General features: G+C 37.5%; 1 protein-coding gene across 6 annotated transcripts in view; it reads right to left on the bottom strand.

The window, feature by feature from the left end:
• Positions 1–25,456, bottom strand: part of LOC137247475 (uncharacterized) — a 111,295-nt gene that overhangs the window by 30,115 nt on the left and 55,724 nt on the right. For all 6 annotated transcript variants that reach the window (XM_067778406.1, XM_067778403.1, XM_067778404.1 and 3 more), the window contains 2 exons: positions 18,193–18,278; positions 11,565–15,439 (listed from right to left, as the gene is read on the bottom strand). In XM_067778406.1, the coding sequence (XP_067634507.1) occupies positions 11,565–15,294 (3,730 nt within the window). In that variant the 5' untranslated portion in view covers positions 15,295–15,439; positions 18,193–18,278. The remainder of the gene's footprint in view (positions 1–11,564; positions 15,440–18,192; positions 18,279–25,456) is intronic.

Here is a 25,456-nt window from a genome sequence, read left to right on the forward strand (position 1 = left end):
CTACACATATGTACATACACGCAGCGGAGAAGCAACCCACAACCACATGCATAAATCTGAGATACTCCCGAAAGTATGCAATGGTTGTGCAAGTGTCGCTCACACATAAAAACACATGCAGATATCTTATCTGAGATGCTCCCAAAAGTATGCAATTATAATTGTGTTCACACATACACGCGCATATGAGAAGCTATAAACGTAGTAATTTCATAGCTGATGGCCAACTAGTAGATTCTGGAAAGGGAAGCGCCTAGCAGATGCGAACGAGAAATCACAGAGTATAAAAGGCAGCAACAGTAGAGGCACGACAATCAGTTTCATTTAATCAAGCTATTGGTTGTGAAGGCCATTTTGCATTATTAAATATTGGATTTATTTATTTAACAGTTTAGCGATACGAACGTTAGTAGAAGGTTGCGAATATGAGGATTTGCAGTAAATTCGTTACAATTGGTGTCAGAAGAGGAATTGTTGAATAAATTCCGAAGATTGGGAATACAACTTGGACATGGCAAAGTTGAGTGAATTGACGATCCAGCAACTAAAGGAGGAGTTGGAAGTCCGTGGATTGGCTACTTTTGACAATAAATCCCAGCTGCAAAAACGATTAAGTGTAGCTATGGTATTTGAAGGAATCAATGCTGACGAGTATGTTTTTCATTTTGATAGCGAAAAAACAACAACAAAAATGGAAGAAAAAAACGAAACACCGCAGACAGTGACGGGCACAAACATCGACAATGGCATCTCAGCTGGAGTCACAGGAGGCACGCATTTCAGGAATGGCGTCGCATATTTTATCTCAATTGGAAGAACAGAAGACATATATGTCATCTCAACTGGAAGCGCAAGAGGCACGTATATCTTTAATGTCGACACAAATTTCGGAACAGGTATCATCGCAGCCCTTTGCGAAACTGGAATAGCAGGATACAAACATTTTACAACTCGAGGACAAAATTTATGCCGAGATAGCAGCGTTGAAAGGTCTTATGCAACAGTTACAACTAAATCGCCCAGCTGTTCCAGCGAGCAATCCGAAGGTAAAAACTTCATCTTTTGACGGTTCTGTTCCTTTCCAGGTATTCAAGCTTCAGTTTGAGAAGACGTCAGCAGTGAACAACTGGAATGATAAAGATAAAGTTGCTGCACTGTTCGTGGCATTGAAAGGGCCTGCAGCTGAAATCTTACAGACAATTCCAGAGTACGAACAGAACAACTATGAAACATTGATGAGCGCTCTAGAGAGACGTTACGGAAGCGAGCAGATATATCAAATTGAGTTACAAAATCGCTACCAAAAAGCGAATGAGACTTTGCAGGAGTTTGCGTCGGATGTCGAAAGACTGGCCCATCTAGCAAATACGGACGCATCCGTGGAATACACCGAGAGGGTAAAAATCCAGAGCTTCATAAATGGCATAAGAGATGTGGAAGCGAAACGAGCTACATATGCGAATCCAAAACTAACATTTGCTGAAACGGTATCGCATGCACTGACTCAGGAAACAGTGGAAAGACCAGACTGGATAGACACAATTTTGGAAGCACTGAAGGGGTTACAACAGAAAAATGCCGGAGTTATGAAGTGTTTCAAGTGCGGTAACCCAAGTCACATTGCACGTCATTGAGCACCGGCCCTGGTAGTTCTTACTTGGGTGGCCGTAAACGCAAAGCGGGAGGAGATGAGCAACAGCGTGCCAGATGTAAAAATCGAGAGCTAGCTCCAGCTGTTGAATGTCCTGTGATATCTGTCTCGCAAATTGGAAGAAAATCGAGTAGTATTAACGCCAGAGGAAATGTGGATGGCAAAGAACGTGTAGTGACTGTTGATACGGGCGCATCTCATTCCTTGATCCGATCTGATTTGGTCAACAGGAGAGTAAAGCCATTACCTGGAGCAAGATTGCGTACGATTACTGGCGAGTGTAACCAAGTCCAGGGAGAAGTGGTATGTGAAGTCTTAATTGGGGAGGTCATGGCTCTACACAAATTCGTTGTAGCGAAGATTATTGATGAAGTCATATTGGGAGTGGACTTCCTAATAGACCATGACATCAGGATCGACATGCAGAGAAGGATTATGCGTTATAAGAACCAGGATATACCACTTAACTTCAGTTTGGCAAAAGGGTTCAGTAGTAATCGAGTACTGGTGGAGAAGACTAGACAAAGACCACGAAAGTCAAAGGCAAAGGTTGATGGGTCGAATGGGCCAAATAAAGCGAAATCAAAAGTGCCTGCGAGAGAAACACTGGCACTGCCAAAACCAAATGGACACACAAAAACGAAGGAACGAATTTTCCAGAAAAAATGTGAGGGTAGTTTCAAGCCGGGCGCACTACTGTTGTGAAACGTGAAAACGATACTGATTATGCGAAGCCAATCCGTCAAGCGCAAGCTCTACGAAGTAGGTCATTGGCCAAACAACAGAGTGTGAGGGAACCGCCCAGGGTAATGAGTAGTAAGATGAAACACTGGCAAGACAAGAACTTTTATTCGGAAGGTTTCTTGGAGGGAGATTTGGTACTGCTATACAACCCTCACCGGCAGAAAGGTGTTCCATCCAAATTTCGGTGCAGTTGGGAAGGCTCGTACAAAGTTGTGAAGAAGATCAGTGGCACCGTCTACCGCATACAAACCATTGGGAAACCACGAAGTAGAAGAGTGGTACATTTTGAGATGCTGGAAGCGTTTAGATCGAGAGACTTTTCTGATGGGGACGATCAGACTTAAGTGGAGGGCAGTGTAACGAATATTAGCAGCACTAAGGGATACTATCATCTCTAAGCCGATGCTAAGCAGTGACTTGTATGCACATCAATAATTCAATTATTATGTCTACACATATGAACATACACGTAGCGGAGAAGCAACGCACAACCACATGCATAAATCTGAGATACTCCCGAAAGTATGCAATGGTTGTGCAAGTGTCGCTCACAGATACAAACACATGCAGATATCTTATCTGAGACGCAGAAAAGTATGCAATTATAAATGTGTTCACACATTCACGCGCATATGAGAAGCTATAAACGTAGTAATTTTATAGCTGATGGCCAACTAGTAGATTCTGGAAATGGAAGCGCCTAGAAGATGCGAACGAGAAATCACAGAGTATAAAAGGCAGCAACAGTAGAGGCACGACAATCAGTTTCATTTAAGCAAGCTATTGGTTGTGAAGGCCATTTTGCATTATTAAATATTGGAGTTATTTATTCAACAGTTTAGCGATACGAACGTTAGTAGAAGGTTGCGAATAAGAGGATTTGCAGTAAATTCGTTACAGTATATTTCCCGAGTTCAGATTTTTGTAAAAATTATTGAACATGGGATCGATTAAATTCAAAATGCGTAACAAGTCTTCCTTTTTCTCTTTAATCTCTAAACTTCTCTCCATCTTCATTAACTTTTCTCAAATTCAATTTACCTTTAGCAATTTAGCCAAAATTGTAAAATTTGTCTTCCTTTCCAATTATTTCATATGTATTCCTGTTACCAACTGAAAGTACAAATTGATACCAATCACGTGGATGGTGGATTTTCATAGTACTCTTCTTCTTTTTTCGTTCGATAAGGGCGTGAGTCACATCTCACTTCATATGTGTATGCCCTGGCTCAAGGAACTTTTGCTCAATCATTTTAATATTATGATTGCTCTAAGAAAGCTATAAACATAGAGCTTACGAATGAGTTCTTATTTCGGCAGACGCATGAATAAAAAATTATAGAGTCAACATGTTTAACTGCGGACAAGGCCTTTAAGTGTTGAAAAATACATGAAGATATTTCGTTAGCACTTCGCTGGCCAACTCCTTCATGCTACATATAGCAAAACGCTTTATTCGTTTCACAATCGTATATGGTAAGATTGTAAGTATTTAATTGCCTCTCATAGTAGCAAATGGAGGATTTTAGGTAAGGAGTTGGCAAAACTTGCTGCAAATCAAATGGCTAAGTGTTTACATTTTTGTGCTTTCCAGCCAGATCTTTGTCAAAATTCTTAGATTTGTACGCTCTGTCTGCATCTTTGTGATGCATTGCCTGTTTTTCAGTAAGTATTTTATATTCTGACGTATTTTTATTGATGTGGTCCATTTGGGATTTAAAGTAATCGCATTTACAACAAGTATCAAGTTTCGGTTGTTTGAATTTTAAGTTCGATATGTGGAATATTTCTGAATATTTTGATAAGCTAACAGGAGTTTCAACATATTTGCAGTACAGACTGCACATTTTTGTTATTGACAAATCGGAGTTTAAATATTTTGCACTTGAATTTCGCCGACAATAGTGGCTTTCGTACGCAGAAAAACTATTATTATGCTCCCTAATAGCTTCAGGCGGCCGCCGTGGTGTGATGGTAGCGTGCTCCGCCATTCACACCGAAGATCCTGGATTCACGCCCCTGGAAAAGCAACATCAAAATTTTAGAAAGAAGTTTTTTAATAGAAGAAAATTTTTCCAAGCGGGGTCGCCTCTCGGCAGTGTTTGTCAAGCACACCGAATGTATTTCTGCCATGAAAATCTCTCAGTGAAAACTCATCTGCCTTGCAGATGCCGTTCGGAGTCGACACAAAACGCAATTAGCACTACAATATGTTTCTTTCGGTACAAGGGGAGCATGAAACTTATTTTAAACAAGTAAGGAAGGTTAAGTTCGGGTGTAACCGAACATTACATACTCAGTTGAGAGCTATGGTGACAACATAAGGGAAAATAACCATGTAGGAAAATGAACCGAGGGAAACCCTGGAATGTGTTTGTATGACATGTGTATCAAATGAAAGGTATTAAAGAGTATTTTAAGAGGGAGTGAGCCATAGTTCTATAGGTTGACGCCATTTAGGGATATCGCCATAAAGATGGATCAGGGTTGACTCTAGAATTTGTTTGTACGATATGGGTATCAAATGAAAGGTGCTAATGAGTTTTTTAAAAGGGAGTAATCCTTAGTTCCATAGGTGGACGCCGTTTCGAGATATCTCCATAAAGGTGGACCAGGGGTGACCCTAGAATTTGTTTGTACAATATGGGTATCAAAAGAAAGGTGTTAATGAGTATTTTAAAAGGGAGTGATCCTTAGTTCCATAGGTGGACGCCGTTTCGAGATATCGCCATAAAGGTGGACAAGGGGTGACCCTAGAATTTGTTTGTACGATATGGGTATCAAATTAAAGGTATTAATGAGGGTTTTAGAAGGGAGTGGTGGTAGTTGTATAGGTGGTCGCCTTTTCGAGATATCGCCATAAAGGTGGACCAGGGGTGACTCTAGTATGCGTTTGTACAATATGGGTATCAAGAGAAAGGTGTTAATGAGCATTTTAAAAGGGAGTGGGCCTTAGTCCTATAGGTGGACGCCGTTTCGAAATATCGCCATATAGGTGGACCAGGGGTGACTCTAGAATATGTTTGTACAATATGGGTATCAAACGAAAGGTGTTAATGAGTATTTTAAAAGGGAGTGGGCCTTAGTTCTATAGGTGGACGCCTTTTCGAGGTATCGCAATAAAGGTGGACCAGGGGTGACTCTAGTCTTTGTTTGGACGATATGGGTCTCAAATGAAAGGTGTTAATGAGTATTTTTAAAAGGGAGTGGGCCTTCGTTCTATAGGTGGTCGCCTTTTCTAGATATCGCCATAAAGGTGGACCAGGGGTGACTCTAGAATGTGTTTGTACGATATTAGTATCAAATTAAAGGTATTAATGAGAGTTTTAAAAGGGAGTGGTGGTAGTTGTATATGTGAAGGCGTTTTCAAGATATCGACCAAAATGTGGACCAGGGTGACCCAGAACATCATCTGTTGGATACCGCTAATTTATTTATATATGTAATACCTGCCAAGATTTCAAGGGTTTTTATTTCGCCCTGCAGAACTTTTTCATTTTCTTCTAGTTTTTTCTAAAGTTATATTTCGCGTCAATAAACCAATCCAATTACCATGTTTCACCCCTTTTTTCGTATTTGGTATAGAATTATGGCATTTTTTTCATTTCTCGTAATTTTCGATATCGAAAAAGTGGACGTGGTCATAGTCGGATTTCGTTCATTTTTTATACCAAGATAAAGTGAGTTCAGATAAGTACGTGAACTAAATTCAGTAAAGATATGTCGATTTTTGCTCAAGTTATCATGTTAACGGCCATGCGGAAGGACACGCGGACGACTGTGTATAAAAACTGGGGCGTGGCTTTAACCAATTTCGCCCATTTTCACAGAAAACAGTTATCGTCCTAGAATCTAAGCCTCTACCAAATTTCAAAAGGATTGGTAAATTTTTGTTCGACTTATGGCATTAAAAGTATCCTAGACAAATTAAATGAAAACGGGCGGAGCCACGCTCATTTTGAAATTTTCTTTTATTTTTGTATTTTGTTGCACCATATCATTACTGGGGTTGAATGTTGACATAATTTACTTATATACTGTAAAGATATTAAATTTTTTGTTAAAATTTTACTTAAAAATATTTTTTTTTTAAAGTGGGCGTGGTCCTTCTATGATTTTGCAAATTTTTATTAAGCGTACATATAGTAATAGGAGTAACGTTCCTGCCAAATTTCATCACGATATCTTCAACGACTGCCAAATTACAGCTTGCAAAAATTTTAAATTACCCTCTTTTAAAAGTGGGCGGTGCCACGCCTATTGTCCAAAATTTTACCATCTTTCTATTCTGCGTCATAGGTTCAACTCACCTACCAAGTTTCATCGCTTTTTCTGTCTTTGGTAATGAATTATTGCACTTTTTCGGTTTTTCGAAATTTTCGATATCGAAAAAGTGGGCGTGGTTATAGTCCGATATCGTTCATTTTAAATAGCTATCTGAGATGAGTGCTCAGGAACCTGCATACCAAATTTCATCAAGATGCCTCAAATTTTACTCAAGTTATCGTGTTAACGGACGGACGGACGGACATGGCTCAATCAAATTTTTTTTCGATCCTCCTTTGATATATGGAAGTCTATATCTATCTCGATTCCTTTATACCTGTACAACCAACCGTTATCCAATCAAACTTAATATACTCTGTGAGCTCTGCTCAACTGAGTATAAAAATGTATCGCCTATGGCTGGAGGGATCGTCTGAAAATTAACTTCTTGGAAAGACCATTGGTATAGCTCACGAAATTCCGGATCTATAATGAGACAAAGATGTGTCATAATGAAATAAAACCTATTTAATTCAATATGGATGTTGGATAAACTTTAACCTACCTCTTTCTTCCATTGTTTATTAACTTTAACTTATGAAAAAATGTGTATTACAATAAAAACACTATTCAACGATTTCTTGAAGCTAGCACTTGGAAAAAAAAGTAAGCCAAGTGACTTTATTTGAGACAAATAAGTCGTTTTGCAAATATAACATATATCTTATTATAACGAATTTACTGCAATTCTCCTTATTTGCAATCTTCTGCTAACGTTCGAATCACTAAACTGTTGTATAAATAACTCCACTATTGAATAATGCAAAATGGTCTTTATTAAAGTACTTTCAAAATAACACTACTATTGCCCGCCGGATAGCGTCTTAAATCAAACTGATTGTCATGCCAACCTAATATAAACGCACGCAAGTCATTTTCTGTGAAAAATGTCTCATGCACATACAACTTGTATGAGAGCAACCCAAATTGAATTTGCTGCGTGAAAACCTAACTCGATTTCCAATTTTTGTTCTGCGTGACATTTAGATTTGACGTTTGCACACATGCTTTACATTGTCGCAACGCATGTTTATATGGGTTAGGCCAAAAAACGCCGGTTGTTTGCGTCCGCTAAGAAAACGCAGTGCGGTTTTATTAGGTTGGCATGTGTAGCGCCTCTACTGTTGCTGCCTTTTATACTCTGTGATTTCCTCGTTGCATCTTCTAGGCGTTTCCAGAATTTACTTAGTTCCTGCTATAAAATTATAACTACAGATGCACGTGTACAGCTTCTCATATGCGCGTGTATTTGTGAGCGACACTTCCACAATTATAATTGCATACTTTTGGGAGCATCTCAGATAAGATATCTGCATGTGTTTGTGCGTCTCTTCTCCGCTGCGTGTACGTACATATGTGTAGACATAATGATTGATCTATTGATGTGCATACAAGTCATTGCTTAGCATCGGCTTAGAGATGATAGTATCCCTTAGTGTTGCTAATATTCGTCACATTACTTTGTTTACAAATAATAGGAAATTATATGCTATACAAGGGCATTAGTTAAGTAATGATACGCATTTGTAGGAAAATATATTGAATAAAACATTACAAGTATACTTATGTACGTTTTCAAACAAAAAACTTATTATGGAATAAAAGCAGAAGTTAGATATGCTATTTTTCTGCACACAAAAAAATAACAATTAGCCGCTTCGCTTGCTGAATTCCAACAGAACACATGAACACAAGTGAAGCGAGAATCAGCTGATATTTAGAGACCTGATATGTGTTGTTATTCCCTATGCGAAAGAGGATAAATACAATAAGAGCCGTCACTCGTTATTTTGTGGCGAGTATCTCGCTGGAAATTGAAAAAATTGATGCCGAATGTTTTCTGAGAGGGACATTTTTAATTGTCTCGCATTTATCCATGCCGTGTAGGCCCCTTGTCCAACTGTGATTTTTGGAAAGAGAAATAAATAAATTAATTAAATACAGTCGAAAAATAAACACAAATACCCTACGAAAATGTATAGAAGACATTTATAAACATCTCGCCCAAAAAAAAAGTAGCGACTACCTCTCAGTATACATCGAGTAAATGCCAAAAAAATAACGAGTGACGGCTCTTATTGTATTTATCCTCTTTGCCTATGCAAACTGCAATAAATTTTACTTGGGCTGTTTACCTTTTCTTAATATCTCGTTAACTACTGGAGTGATCTTCACAAAATTTTGACACAATATGAAATCGAATTAGGAGAATTCAACCATGATAATAACTCAATTTGGCCAAAAATCGACTTGTGCTGTTAAGCCTTGTGACCACAGATATATTGCTAATAGAAAATTGCTCGCAATGAGTTTTGAATTCGAAATCAAAAACCTACAAAATTTGTTTGATTGTAGCAGAATGAGTGTGACAAGAAAAAATTTAAATTTAGGTATATTCGATTATTGAATACAAAAACAAAAACATTTAAACATCAATATATCGTCACTCTGATGTTTGTGAGTATACCCAGCATGTAGCAGCAATATATATATATGGATATAAATGTTTTTTGGTAAACTACTTATATACGTTATATACATTACATAATTATTTTTAAACTGAAATTCAAAAGTAATAGTCTCTGAATGATCCCGAAAAGTCCCAGGATTGCAAAAGATCTTCGGGATCCGGCACGATCGGGTAAATAGTGCAATTAAGACCATTTCGGAAATCATTTGCCTACACAGCCTTATACGATTTGTGACATTTACATATATCTGCTTGGACCATTATAAATATATGAAAAGATGTAAATAAGAGATGCGATTTAATATATCGTAAGCTTAATTCACAAAGGCGCTAACCCACAGATTTTTCAAAACTGGAAGCAATTTCTGCATGTTGTGAATGTGAAAAAAAAACGTTTTTTGCTTCTCCTGTAAAATTTTCAATTTGTTGGTTAGGACATGGCGAATTAAGCTAACGATATACATACAGTTTAGATTTATTCACATGTATATAGTTTGCGAGTACTTACATAACTATTGATTTTAATAGCGCCTTATATACAATCACACACTTTTTTCTGATATTTTTCTTTTATACATAATTATTAACCTGGTAATAAATACATCGTATATTTCATGTTTAGTTATAGGTAAAACTGTCAAGAATAATATAGATAGTTGCTATATGAGCAAATACAGACCTAGGTATACAATGATTTTGTACTTATGCTTAAGCAATATTTTTTCTCTTCTTAACCGTTGCATTTATTTCCGAAACGAGCACCCATATTTGAAAATTTGTGAATTTATACTCTTCCCGAGAATATCGAAATATCCTAGGCTAAGAAATATAAATTTTATAAAACGAAATACATTAAGTTTGAATCGGTCTTTGAGACGGGTCTTAATATAACTATCTTTTTCAAGTAAAATGCAACGGATGCAATGGATGATATTGTCCTAATTTTACTCCTTTAAAACTTCTAAAAGGGGTTTAAATATCTGTTTCATTTAAAACCCTTCTGTAATTTTAGACTTGTATTGCACTAAACCCCCAAGCGGGTTATGGGGCTTAGAAAATACCCGCGGTAGGTATGCCTGTACCACAAGGAATACCAGCCTAACTCCTATTCTTTTACATTGGACTTAGGCGATTCTACCTTATGAGCACATGGTAGTAAATGTTGCATGCTGCGCACTTGATACCGTTTTAGAGATTTTTGGCGATGGAGTTTTAACGTTAGCGAGGGTTGGAAAATGTTGGTTCAGCTGAACTTAACTGCAGCTTATTCTCACACAAAACCACTGGGCATTAGGTGAAAGATTTTGACTTCAATAGGATAAATTTAAAAAGTTGTCGCTTCAATAAAAAAAAAGGTAATTTACAACATGTATTACTATATAGTAGAGCTATGCTAAGCCAAAAATGGTTTCATTGGAAAAAAAGTTTAATTTGACTTGAAAATGCTATATTAAGATAAGGAATTCTACGTGGAAAATTCTAATGAATTACTTGACTTGGGTACACATTTTTATGCTACAATCGTTCCAAATTCAAAAACTCTTAGATGTAGGGTGTTGAGCGAATTCGTATATAACATTATATTAATATTTCCGAAACCTCAATGAATGCAAGTAAAATACAACAGCTTATGTTTGTTTGTTTTAATGGTGTGTTCAATTTATACTTATTATTATGAATTCATGAGCTTAACACCGGCTTATAATAATTGAATATTCAATTATTATGTTTTTTCTAAGAGAAACTGAAAAGGAAGAAAGAAATATTTACTGGCACATTGCGATGGTACCATTTCGAAAACCGCCACGTAATTATCATGAGGCAATTTCGTAATGTTTTCAAAGGTTTCACCGAGATTCGAACCGCGAATGACACGGTGAAACTGCAGTTGCCTTAACCACTAGGTTATCCTGTTTGTATTTGTTTCTTTTTCGTTGAGAATGAGGAGCTTTGTAAACTCGTGCTCAGTTTTACATATTACGTGCCGGTTTTCGAAACGGTACCATCGCAATATGCCAGTAAATGTTTCTTTCTTTCTTTTCAGTTTCTCTTAGAAAAAACATAATAATTAAATATTCAATTGTTATAAGTCGGTGTTAAGCTCATGAACTCTTAATAATAAATACAACAGCTTAACTTGAATTTTAAGGCTAAGTTCCCGGTAGTCCTTGAACATATTCGAAGATACGTGCGAGTTAACCAATTTAGAGGAGTACGGGTATACTCTAACTCGTACAAATTATTTCTGCAGCACAAAAATCGAGGGACATATATTATTTTCTTATAAGTATAAATTATTACATATTACTTAAAGTAGTAATCGAGACAGTTTCCTTTTAAGACTGCTCAGGAAATGTCTTGTTCTAAACTCACCACTATTTCTAGGATGTTCCAATATACGTTGAACTTCGCCAGCTTCTGACCCACTCTCCCATTCATAAGGATGTTGACTATTGGGCTTAACTAATTCACGGGCAGGATTTATAGTCTGATGCTGTCTACTGTTGGGCCTGGAACCGTGTTCGATTGTTGTTGGTTGATTATTTTGTACAATAGCGGTCGTAGTTGGTTTTATATTATTGTGATTCGTTATATCCATTTTAGGAGCGGCCACAGGATGTTGTATTTGTTTAACTGTATAGCGTGGACTGTTGGTTTCAATGGGCAGTAGTTCAGTATCCTGTTGCCACCGCGGATTGTGAGATGTCCAATATATTTGACTCGTCTGTTGACTTGAATGATCAAGTATCAAAGGAGTACTTCGTCCATCGAGCAGCCTGGGCCTGAATTGTTGTTTTATTAGAGGCTCACGGACGCTTATGTAGCCATAAGCACCTGGAACTGGTTGCAACTTATATGGTCTGACGTAGTGTGGCTGTGCGTATGTATCATTCGGAACAGGGTAATAGCTAATAACTTCCGTAGCTGGGAGCAATTTATCGCCCTCAACAAGTACATATTGGGGAGGTGGTAAACTTCCGCGGGTTACATACAATGCCGGAGGTTCTACGTCTGCACGCACTAAATTTGTCAGCCTTTGCGGACTGTCGTAAGTTTCCGAGTGATTGGAGAGTAAACTGCTTCTTTTCACTACGTGTGCGTATATTGGTAACGACGTGTTTGGATTAATTTCATGTATCATTTGTTGGTTATTTATTGGTATGAATTTTTGTGGCAAACTCTGCATTCGTTGTGGTACTTGTGGAGCGGCGTACATCCGCGATCCAGGACGTTGGGTTGTTTCGACAGAGGCATACGATACCGGTGATAAATCGGATGGTCCTACCAGTTTCTTATGTATAGCCTGAATTTGAGGTTGCTGTTTAGTGGGAGTTTTATTTAAAGATTTCCTACAAAATTCTTTAACTTTTTGCAAAATTTCATCTCTTGTCAATATGCCGCCAATGCGACGCTGTTCTGTAGGATCAGTTTGTTTCGATTGATTGTTATCTTTTCGTCGTAGTACAACCGGGGTTCCAATATCACTTCCATAGCCGTTTTGGCTTCTATTTACATATCTAGACGTTAAAGTCATATTATCTAAGACACTTTGACTCCGAGGTTGTGCTGGTTCGCAATTGGTGTGGTATTCTTGCGGTATCAATGCTTTACCATCAATAATTTTAGTTTGACGATTTCTGGTTAAACCTGCAAATGTATTTCTTTGCGGTGAGCCACGTATAAAATTTCCTTCCAATATTTTGGGTTGACTTACTGCTAACTGATTGGATTGCGCTAAAAATATTTGCTGTGGTTGAACGCGTTCATATATATTTTCAGCAGCATCCTTTTGATGTTTTTGTTCCTGTAACATTCGGTAATATAACTCGTTATCCATGCGCTCCTTCATTGCCTTTAAACGCTCCCACTCTTGTTTATCTACATATACTTTTTTTGGTGGATCCATAGGTTTTATAATACCTCTCTTTTCAAGATCACGATCTGCATCTCGTATAGGAGTTGAAGTTAATGTTGGTCCCTTGCTCCAAGTAGACAATTGCTCTTCTATATTTTCTCTGGATGTTACGAACGGTGTTGTGATATTTGATGCCTCATTGTCACTTTTCGATCTATTTTGTAGTTCACGGAGCAATCGCTTTTTCAAGATTTCATTACGATCCATGGAGGTGGATCGGCCAAATACTTGTTTACGATCGAATGTTTGCGTAGTGCGCTTTGGTATAAGGCTCTGACGCTCTGTACTCCGTTTAAAAGTACCATCTGAGCTGTTATTAACCTCTTTCTGAGGCATATGCGCTATGTTATTTGGTACTTGTTGGATTCGTTGAGCTTTTGGTTGTAGTACAACATTATTTTGCTGCAACTGTTTTGTTTGTAGAGTGTTGGCTAATCTTTCGCGGGAATGTGTACGTCTTGGTGGTTTTATTACTGCAGCGGGCGTATTTCTTTCTGGTGAATTGTTAAGCTCAGCATTCGTTAACACACTAGATAGTGAAATTGAAAGATTATCACCATTAGCGAAACTCTTTCGAGAACGTTGATCTTGATGTTTGACATGATCACTTTCGGCAGGACTTAACAAATTCTTTGTATGGGGTCGTCCATGAAAGCTTTGTCTCTCTAAAACTACACGCTTCATTGACCTGTGAGCGTCGTCTTTATTTTCCATATTATAGTTGTATAAAGATTTTGGTGAAGGGACGGCATCTTTGGGAGTCGTTTTGCGCCTTGTAGCGAAAATGCTATTTGAAAGTAGGCGTTGAAATACTGAGGGTTTTTTACTATTTTGTGCAGATTCCGTATTATTTACTGAGATCTGTAAACTTTCTGGCGTTCTGAAAGATATTCGCGTAGTTGGTTTAGTGGCATCTAAGCCATTTGTATAAACAGAACGCGCACCATTCGGAATTTTCCTCGGAATTAATGTGAGACCTTTTTTCTCAAGATATTCTTGAAATTCTTTCGATTTTATAGTATTGGTAAATGTGCCTCCAATTGGCTTATCAATTTTTTCTTTAACATTCATATTTTCTAATTCTTTATCCTTTTCTTTGTCTTCACTTGTTTTTTCCTTACTAGTACCTGTATTCGGAGTCACTTCGTCACTCGATTCACTTTTAGTTAAGGGACAATCTATTTCATCCAGATCATCGTCCGAGCTTATATGAAGTTTTTTTACTCTATCATCAAACTTTTTAACATTCTTAGAAACTTCGGCTGGATTTAAGAAATTACCCTCTAAATCGGTACCAACTTTTATTTTGATATCGCAGAGCTCTGGATAATTTGGTTTCGAACATTTCTTAAAAGGAAGTTTTGAATATGAAAGCGAAGTTTCCGCTGAAGGCTTACTTTTTAAATCTTTTATACGATCTCTAGTCTGATTCGTAAGACGCACTTTTTTTGGTTGTTTCTTATCGACAAGTTCACGTAATTCCTCAAATTTTAAGCGTGCAAGTATTGTTGGATCATAAACGAAATATGGATCTGGGTTTTTTATATACGTTTTTACATATTTTGATTGATTCAGAACTTCTTCAGTAGTTACAAAATCTTCGGGAGATGACAACGAGATATTTGACTTTCGATTATTTGTTTCGTTTTTAAGTCGTTCTCTTTCTTTTTCTTTTTCTCGTTCTCTTTCCCTTAATTGCTGGGTAACAGTTTTGCGTACACTCAACGTCGATCGTTTCGTAGGAACTGGGGGTGGTACTTTTTTATTTTTTGACGAATTTTCCCAGGTGGAGTAATGTTGTATAAAAGGATTCTGCTGATCTACAATGGGTTCACCGGCTATAAATTTGCGTACTTTTTCATCTTGTGGATCGAAAGTAACTGATTTCTTCAATTTACCACTAGACGTATTCCTTTCGGATCTTGACGCGTTTGATTCATCTTGAGAAGTATCACAGGTATCACATACAGACTTTTCTGATTCGCTATAGCTGTATCTAGGAGATTCTCTTCCTTCCGGACTGTTGTATAAATTAATACTATTTTCGTTGGTAGGATTATTTGAAATTTCTGAGACGGTTTTTGGCCTGAGGTGAGGTTTGGAATTAGTGCTGGTGGTATCCTTGATGTTTTCTATTACAGTACAAAGTGATTCAGTACTGACGCCATTTCTTACTATTTCTGACATTTTTCCGAAGAGAAACTCCAAGTTGAAATAATATTAGCGAAGATTAAAGAGGATAGTGAATAGGGAAGTGGAAAACAGATTAAAAAGCTTATATTATAGGATTGCATTGAGCCTTCGTTTGTCGGTTTCGTAATGATAGTTTGATCTGCAAATATTTGAAAAAATGAGGTACGTGTTTTATAATGAACTGTATGTGTATCTATGTTAAGGTGGGGTGAGGACATGTTTTAAGAGGAAGAATTAAGTTGTCATAATAGCAATTTGGTCATATTCGAACCAAAGAGTTTTTATTTCTTAAGAGCCGTCACTAGATACTTTGGCAAATTACTCGATGTTTTCTCAAGGTAGTCGTTGGTTGTTTTTTTTGTGAAATACATACATTCATAAAAATACCTTCTATACATTTTCGTGGTGTATTTGTGTTTTTTTAATGATTGCATTAAATTAATTAATTAATTCTCTTTCCAAAAATCACAACTACGCAAAGTGACTACCCCGCATAAATATATGGGATGCAGTTAACCAAAACTAGCCAACACTTCCGTGAGAAAACATTCGGCATGAATTGGTTGCTTTGTTGTTGACAAAGTATCGAGTGGCGGCTCCCAACAAATAAAAACTCTTTGTTCAAACTAAAATACTTACAACATGAAGCGATTAGTAAAATTAACTTATGAAATATTTGAAATACGAAATTTTGAGGTTGATTCCAATTTTTTGTATAAGTTCAATGATGTCGAGGCAGCTCCTTAAATAGGCAAATAGTTTTCACTCCATATAAATGTACGGGTACTGCAGTAAGTACATAACAGGAAAAACTAACCAGGCATGCTTAACGAACGAAACGATATCATTTCGTTACGATAATCAACGCTAATAAACGAAACGAAGTCACTTCGTTAATTTGTCGTTCTTAACGTTAATAAACGAAACGAAATGACTTCGTTTCGTTTATTAACGTTGATTATCGTAACGAAATGATATCGTTTCGTTCGTTAAGCATGCCTGAAACTAACTATGAGTGAACTAGTATCTGGTCAATTCATTTGGAAGAAGCTAACAACTTTTGTATGGAAAACGGCGAAAGAATCTCAGAGGTCATTTATTTCTGCGTATTTGTCAACGAAATATTTGTTTTCAGTTTTTTCTTAACAAATTTTCTAAAACTTTTTTAAGTCCAAAATTGTATGATTTCACCATGAAAAAATTATAAATGTGCACTTTTTGAAATTTTGATAGACCCATGGTGGAACGATACAAGGTGGCAGCATGGGACAGCTGATTATAAACTTTTTTATTTGGTTTGATACATCAACTTCCGGCGCAGTACGATTTTGACATTTGTCCATCGAATTTACAAAAACAAAGTACATGGAATTTTAATCTATGTTTGTAGGTATGTCACCATGCTGCCACCTTGTATCTTTCCGCCATGGATAGACCGAAGGATAATTTTGATACTGATCGTGGAGAATTCTTATTGTTATTCCTATATGACACTACATTTTCTTTCGGTACTTTGGCAAATTACTCGATGTTTTCTCAAGGCAGTCGCTGGTCATGATCCAATTACTAGAGGTTTGTTCTCTAATGATGGCAGAGCTTTGACACTCCCAAATTGAAAACCTGTACGAGTTGCTTTTATGAAGTAAGGAAAACGGGTAATAATTCAATCCCCTTTAGCGAAAATTGTAGTAGAAAAGTACCTTTAATAGTATATTAGTAGTGATAATAAATTTGTCAATGCCAACAGGTTTTGGAAGAAATAATTCATTTTCCACTAAATATTTCGTGAATTGATAAAGAGCTTTGTTGGTTTAGAATTTTATTCAAAAATACACTATATAAAAGTTTGTTTCTAAAACTCACTATATGAGCATAAGTTCAATGGATTTTGACATAAGAGGGAGATAATGAAAAGCATTCTGAGGCGTTCTTCAATCTAATTCTAATATAGGGCGTTTTTGTGACAAATCACGAAATTGGAAGTTTCTGAAAAATATTTTGAGATAGGACATGGTCTGACAAAAAAAAATAAAAGAAAATGGCTTATTGTCTTAGAACTTTATATTCCGGTCTTGACTTTGACAGAAGAGTTCAGCTTTAATGGGGTCCTGCTACACAGGGAGTATTCACCTTTTTATTCTGAAATTTCGGAAAGCTCCTTTACGTGAAGTATTCATGGAAGTGTTCCGGATAAACCGTTATTTTGGAATATTCGGAACACGTCCGTTTTATACTATCTCACGAGGTCCGAATATACATAATATTCAACATATAAACCGATTCCCCAAATTCTTAAATGGAGACGAATGTTCCGAAAATACGGAATGAATAAGTTAACATGGTCAATGAGTACATTTCGTTATGACATCTCCATTACAAGCAAAATGGCTGCAATTGTCAGAAAATTTGTCTGTCGAGAAAACCTCTTGAGATTGAATCATGGTCGCTGGTTTTTTTTTGTGTTTGAACTGTTTTTATTGTGAAAAAAGTCTATGGAAAATTAAATCTTGAAAGTTAAGAATAACATGTCAAGATATTTTATATTGGAGAAATATTGCTCTCGCTTTATCTTGATCGAAATTGTTCTTGTAATATGATGTTCCGTTAAAGTTCCGTGAGTTTTTTAAGCTTCGAATGCAAGTCAAAACAAAGTAGTCTCATATTGGCATTATTGGTACACAGCCTTAGAATTAATTAGATTTTACTACTTTCAATCGTAGCTGCCAGTTAATCATATAAGTTTATTTCCAAAGTTCAACACTCGTTAATATTAAGAGCAGTTTAAACCCGATTTTAAGATTTTCAGAGCCGTACGTAATAGCTGAATTGTCTAATTTGGAAACTAAAACTGAATTACTATTAGGTAGTAATCTTATTTTTAGCCTATTTTACCTATTTTGGTTGTTGTTTTAAATCACCAAATCAATAATCCACTTTAGAACGTAATTAGCATATTTTTATCCGATCGCCAGGTATAGCTAAAATGAAAAGAATAAAGGGAATGACAAGTTTTCAAAATTAATTATAAAAAAATATTATATATTGACTCCAAATTTGGTGAGCCACATTTAATATTTAAACTAAATAAGTTAGGCCACTGTTCTATGTACAGCAAAATAATTCTCCGGTCAAGTTTTTTAAGATTCGTAATATTTTACTTCAGCGTTTTAAAAATAGGAATTTTTCGCACAATAGATAGTCGGAAATAGCGAGTCCCTTCTACCTGCGCAACTTTTAATGTTTTCTTTCACTTCATTTCTTTTATTTCTTTCCATTTACTTGAGTTTTATATTTTAGGTAAAAAAGCTAATAAATATTTTATCGTATGAGCCATGTTTGTGGTTACAGAAAGCGTGCGTATAACGGATTTCTGAAGAGACAATAAAAACATAGACCTTTTGTTTTAGCGCTTAATATGTTTGTGAGTGCAAATGCGGTTAGGTATATGTACATGCCGCAACTTATAGGGCTCCAGAGAGGTTTGCGGTCAATATAGTAATCAGCAGGGGATGGGAAACGATAAACTTTTAGCTCTTGTGGCATGGTTCAAATTAGGCCCATCTCAGTCACAAAATCAACAGTCAATGGAAAAAGTGCAATTATGCACTGTATCTGGATGTAAATACATACATATGTACATGCTTACATATATATGTATATAGGTATATGCAAGTATCATACTCGTACGTACAAATGAATACTCAAAGACTAAGATTGAAATCGGTTAAAAGGCAAGAGAAAACTAAGTGAAAGGTCATAGTTTTGTGGTTGTTTTGCTTGTTGATTGCAAACAGCTCGTGGTATTTGGTCTTATTATGGCATTAAGATTTAGCAGATTAAGGCCCGGTTTTTCAGTACAAGTTCAACTTAGTTTGTAAGTTAAACCACGCTCAAACTTATTCTGCAGTTTTTCAGTCTACTTTAACTCAAGTTTAAGCTGAGCTTAAGCGGCCGATCGGACATGGTTAAACTCTAGTTAACCTACCGGTGATTTGCGTTCGTTGGCAATGACGTCGAATATACCCAACAAGCATTTAGGCTTGAGCACCATTAGAGCTCATGTTGATAAATAGGCATACTTCTAAGATCTCAAGAGTTGTTTCGAAACAGTGGCTCAACTCGAGAATCATAGCGTACTCAGCAAAAGAGGGCATTTTTTATAAAACAAAAAATGCTATTACTTAAGTTGAAAAAATCTAATTAACAACTTGTGATTCTCTAACTGGACTCAATGTAAGATTCCATACCACAGAATTTTAACGAAAAAAAATAAAATATATATAATTTAAAAAATAAATTAACATGAGGCGCGATAGTCTCCGAAAAATTTTTAGGCCGAGTTTCTCTTCCAATTTGCGTCGCGCTCCTTTTAATTTTACCTACAAATTGGCGGGACGGGACCTACTTGTTTTATGCCGACCCCGAAGGGCATCTGCAAGCTGAGAGCTTTACATGGCAGAAATACAGTCGGAGCGCTTGCCAAACACTGTCGAGGGGCGACCCCGCTTAGAAAAACTTTATTTCTAAAATTTTTATGTTGCTTTGCCCGGGGTGCGAACCCAGTGCATTCGGTGTGGCAGGCGGAGCACGCTACCATCACATCACGGCGACCTTCTATATAATTTATTTTTGATTAATTACGCTTCATTACTGCTAACCAGGTGTTTATATCTCACAATAAACAGCTGTTGGTTTTGGTGGCGCCTTGGAGATTTTATTCAACACCTCAGCCCGATATGCAATGTAGGATATCACCTGGAGAAATGTGTTGAATATTCATTTGAGAACTGTACATTTCTCAAAATCTATCGAAATTAGGAAAATAATTGGAAAATATGAATGACGTTGGAAATAACACGAAAACTTTTAATTTTACAAAATTTTCAAAAGGTTGGATAGTAATTGGAGAATGAAGTTGGATATCAATGCGAGAATTATCTGGTTTAAGAATAATTAAATAATGATGCTGGATATCACTTCCGGAACTAGATATATATTTCGCTGGAGAATTTTTTTCCCTGTTTGTTGGGTAAACAAAATACAGCTGTTGCCGTATTTACAAATTATCTAGATAATAAAAGAACTAATGTTGTCGCACAAAAACGCATACCGCAAAGGCGGCTTTAAATTGTGACTGAAAAATTGCTCAGTAGTTTAACTGGAGTTTGAATTTGACTAGAATTTAAGCAAACTTAGTTTAAGCTTAGCTAAACCAACCGAGTTTAAACTACAGTTAAAGTTGCCACTTAGGCCGCTTAAGCTGAGATGAGCAGCAAAATTTTATGTTATCGAACAAATTGGCAAGGTTAAACTCTAGTCAACTTTAACTAGAGTTTAAACTCGCACTGAAAAACTAGGCATTAATAAATAAAAATAAAATTAGTAGCCTACACGCTATTAGGTATATGTCCATTAGGGTGGAAACACAAAATTTATTGGGCAAAGCTCACAGAGTACCCCTATCCTCCGATTTACACGGTACTTGTTTTACACGATTTCGCTTTTACACGGTTCATAAATCAGCAAAATTTGAAAAACTCCGAAGATTCACAACTCATTAAAAACCTTTATGAGTCCCCTTGGCGACACTGATTGCAATATTGAGGGATTCCTCTTATTGTGAATATGTATGTATATAACCAAACGCAGAGTACATATAAAGTTCATGTGGAAGGAAAATCGTTTGATGAAAATTTGAACAAAAAGCCATAACTTTTACTATTATTGCGAGTTTTTTTGGTTTGAACTGGTAAGTTATCGATTGAATTATCTTTTCGTGAACCTTCATTAAGACGTTTTAGTTTTGTTTTATTTAAATAAATGACTGAATTGGGTAGTTTTTTCGCTTTACACGGTTTTTGTATAGGAAAACGAAGATTTCACTTTACACGGTTTTGTCTGGAACCGATCTTCCGTGTAAATCGGGGGATAGGTGTATATTAATTTTGTTCGCATAACGGTACCCCGTAACGGCAGAAACTAATCGAGATAGATATAGACTTCTATATAACAAAATGATCTGGGCGAAAAAAGAAATTCATTTAGCCATGTCCGCCCGTCCGTCGGTCCGTCTGTCCGTAAACACGATAACTTGAGTAAATTTTGAGGTATCTTAATGAAATTTGGTATGTAAGTTCCTGGGCACTCATCTCAGATCGCTATTTAAAATGAACGAAATCGGGCTATAACGACGCCCACTTTTTCGATCTCAAAAATTTCGAAAATCCAAATACCGATAGGTAGGTGACTTGGTAGGTAGGGTTGACCTTATGACGAAGAATAGAAAATTAGTAAAATTTTGAACAATGGGCGTGGCACCGCCCACCTTCAAAAGAAGGTAATTTAAAAGTTTTACACGCAGTAATTTGGCAGCTGAGTATGTAATGTTCGGTTACACCCGAACTTAGCCTTCCTTACTTGTTTTTCTTTTTGGTGTAGTTGAAATTCGGTTCAGGATCTCTAAAAAGTTAATTTGTAAAAATGTCAGCTTTTAATTTTATTGTTAAGAGGTGGCTCATGGAGATTTTTGTTTTACCATAAAAATCACATGGGACATATTTTTATTGGAAAGGCATCGGCGGCTTAAGTAATAGTACTGCTGCGATGACCAAAACATGCATATTCTTATAGGATACTTTCCGAATCTAAAGACTTTCTTACTAAGAATAAGAACGATAAACTTCATGGAAAATACAATATTATTCATTTTCAAGCAATTATTTAGTGATAAAGTGGAAATAATTATGGTAGCCATAGTAACCTCTTAATATTAAAATTAAAAGCTGAGATTTTTGAAGCCTAACTTTTTCGACGTTCGAAACAATGAGGCTATCTATTCACGTAGGCTTGCTTTTCAGCTTAATTGCTTAGGTGTTGATAATTTTTACTCCATAACAAAATATGTACAGACATAATTTTTCAACAGATGAACTGATAATAATGATGACGTGAATTAGCCAAATATTTTGACAATACAAAAAAGATAACATATGGCCAGAATAAAACATAAATGTTGTCGCTGTGGTAGCAGTGCTTGGCCCATCGCCCTCCGCGACCAATCACAAATGTCACCAGTGTCCTCTAACGGCAGTCCCACGAAATTTACTGTTTCAACAGGGGTGGACCATAATGAGAGGGGTGTTAGAGGCGTTGGTTCCACATTACAATTAAAAAGATGGTTGGTGTCATGTGGGGACACATTGCAAGCAGGACATACATTTTTTATGTCGGGCTTTGATTCTGGATAGGTAAGCGTTTAACTTGTTACAGTATCCAGATCGAAGTTGAGCTAGAGTGACGCGCGTTTCCCTAGGGAGAGTGGGTTCCTCCTCTGCTAGTTCTGGGTATTTTTCTTTAAGTAACGAATTTGCCGGGCAACTCCTGGCAAAGATGTTCGCCGCCTGTTTGTGGATATTACCGAGGACCTGCATGTGCTTTTTTGCTTCATACGGCTATGTTCTCAGGTTCTCATAATGCTTACGGAGATAACCCCTTAAGCTCTGGGCGGTGTAGCTTTATCAATCAGATGTCTGTTGGGATGCCCAGGTTCCTGGGTATTCAACATAAACTTTTTGGTTAGCATTTCATTTCTCTCCCTAATGGGGAGTACTCTCGCCTCATTGTGTAGATAATAAAATATTGTAACGAATTTAGCGCAAATCCTCTTATTCGCAACCTTCTACTAACGTTCGTATCGCTAAACTCTTGAATAAATAACTCCAATATTTAATAATGCAAAATGGCCTTAATTAAAGTACTTCACAATAACACTGATACTTCACAACCAATAGCTTGCTTAAATGAAACTGATTATCGCGCCTCTACTGTTTCGGCCTTTTATACTCTTTGATTTCTCGTTTGCATACTTCTAGGCTCTTCCAGAATTTACTTAGTTACTGCTATATAATTATAACTACAGAGGCACGTGTATAGCTTCTCATATGCGCGTGTATTTGTGAGCGAAACTTCCACAATTATAATTGCATACTTTTGGGAGCATCTCTGATAAGATATCTGCATGTGTTTGTGCGTCTCTTCTCCGCTGCGTGTACATACATATGTGTAGACATAATGATTGATCTATTGATGTGCATACAAGTCACTGCTTAGCATCGCTTACATATGACAGTACGCCTTAGTGTTGCTAATATTCGTAACAATATAATACATATATGTAGATAAAACACGAGCTGCGGCTGCAAGCGGACGTCTGTCTTGGAGCAAGCGGTTCGCTATATAAACGCGGAAGTAATATTTTCACCCCCGCTGAGCGGGTTGAGCGCTGGGACCCGCCACGTCAAACCACACTCCAATGAAAATCAACAACAAGCCTCGAATAAAATAAGCGCAGTTCCGACGTCGGATTCCTGGTGGGAGAGAGATTTTGTCGCCAAGTATTGGCGTCCACGTCTGTGGACGAACGTCTCGCCGCTATCCGAATAAAAGCAAAATTTTTTAAAATATCATTCATCTGCGCCCACGCACCGACAGAGGAGAAAGACGATGAGGCGAAAGACGCTTTTTATGAGCGCACATATGAGCGCTGCCCCCGCCATGATATAAAAGTCGTGCTTGTCGACTTTAACGCCAGGGTGGGCAAAGAAGGTGTTTTGGGCCCTACAGTCGGAAAGTTCAGTCTACACAATGAAACTTCTCCTAATGGACTGAGGCTGATTGACTTTGCCGGTGCTCGAAACAGGATCATATCCAGTACGAGGTTTATGCATAAAAAGATACATCAAGCTACATGGCTGTCCCCCAATCGGAATACTCGCGATCAGATCGATCACGCTGTGATGACGGACGACATGTCTCCAGTGTTTTAGATGTGCGCACGATCCGAGGACCTTACGTCGACTAGGATCATTATTTCGTCGCAGCCAAAATACGCAACCGCCTCTTTCGCGGCTAAAACCAAGGAACAATAAACACAAGGAAATCTAGACGTCGAAAGGCTGCAATCGCAACAGACTGACAATGGTTTCGCAATTAGACTCTCACAACTGCTATCTGAGAGCACAACTCAGCCTGAAGGAATGCTGGAGCATATCTCCAAAGCACTTCATACTGCGGCCGAGGAAAACATTGGTTACCGGCGGCCACGAAAAAACAACTGGTACGATGAAGATTTCCGCGTTGCAACCGAAAGAAAAGACGCTGCTTACAGGGCTTACTGGGCAAAAGCGAGCACAACAAGAGGAGTGTGTGAACGCTACCGCAAGTTAAAACGGGAAGCGAGACGCCCTTTCAGGAAGAAAAAAGCAGAGGCAGAAAGGCGTGAGTGCGAGGAGCTTGAGCTGCTAGCCACCAGGAATAACGCCCGAAAATTTTAACAAAAAATTCGGCCACAGACAGGTTTTAAGACCGGGACAAACTCCTGTAAGAACGAAGGCAGTGGGCGCAGATGGATTGCCTGCGGAGCTATTCAAATACGGTGGCGAGAAGTTGGTAAGGCGCATTCATCAGCTTCTTCGCAAAATATGGGCGGACGAGTGCATGCCCGACGATTGGAATCCAAGTGCTCTTTGCCCAGTCCACAAGAAGGGGGATACTACAAACTGCACCAACTATCGCGGAATCAGCCTTCTTAATATCGCATATAAGGTCCTGTCAAGTGTATTGTGCGAAAGAATGAAGCCCACCGTTAATCGGCTGATTGGACTTTATCAGTGCGGCTTCAGACCTGGTAAATCTACCATCGACCAGATTTTCACAGTGCCCCAAATCTTGGAAAAACCCGCGCAAAAAGAATGGACACACATCACCTCTTCGTCGATTTTAAAGCCGCCTTCGACAGAACGAAGATGAGCTGCCTATATGCCGCTATGTCTGAATTTGGTTTCCCCGCAAAACTTATACGGCTGTGCAAAATGACGTTGAGCAACACCATCAGCTCAGTCAGAATTGGGAAGGACCTCTCCGAGCCGTTCGAAACTAAACGAGGTTTCAGACAGGGTGACTCCCTATCGTGCGATTTCTTTAATTTGATGCTGGAGAAAATTATACTAGCTGCAGATCTTAACCGCTCTGGAACAATATTCTATAAAAGCGTGCAATTACTGGCATATGCTGATAACATTGATATCATCGGGATAAACACCCGCGCCGTTAGTTCTGCTTACTCCAAACTGGAAAAAGAAACGGTAAAGAAGGGTTT

The sequence above is a fragment of the Eurosta solidaginis genome, chromosome 4 (genome assembly GCF_040869045.1).
Source record: "Eurosta solidaginis isolate ZX-2024a chromosome 4, ASM4086904v1, whole genome shotgun sequence".
In the NCBI taxonomy this organism is placed as follows: domain Eukaryota; kingdom Metazoa; phylum Arthropoda; class Insecta; order Diptera; family Tephritidae; genus Eurosta; species Eurosta solidaginis.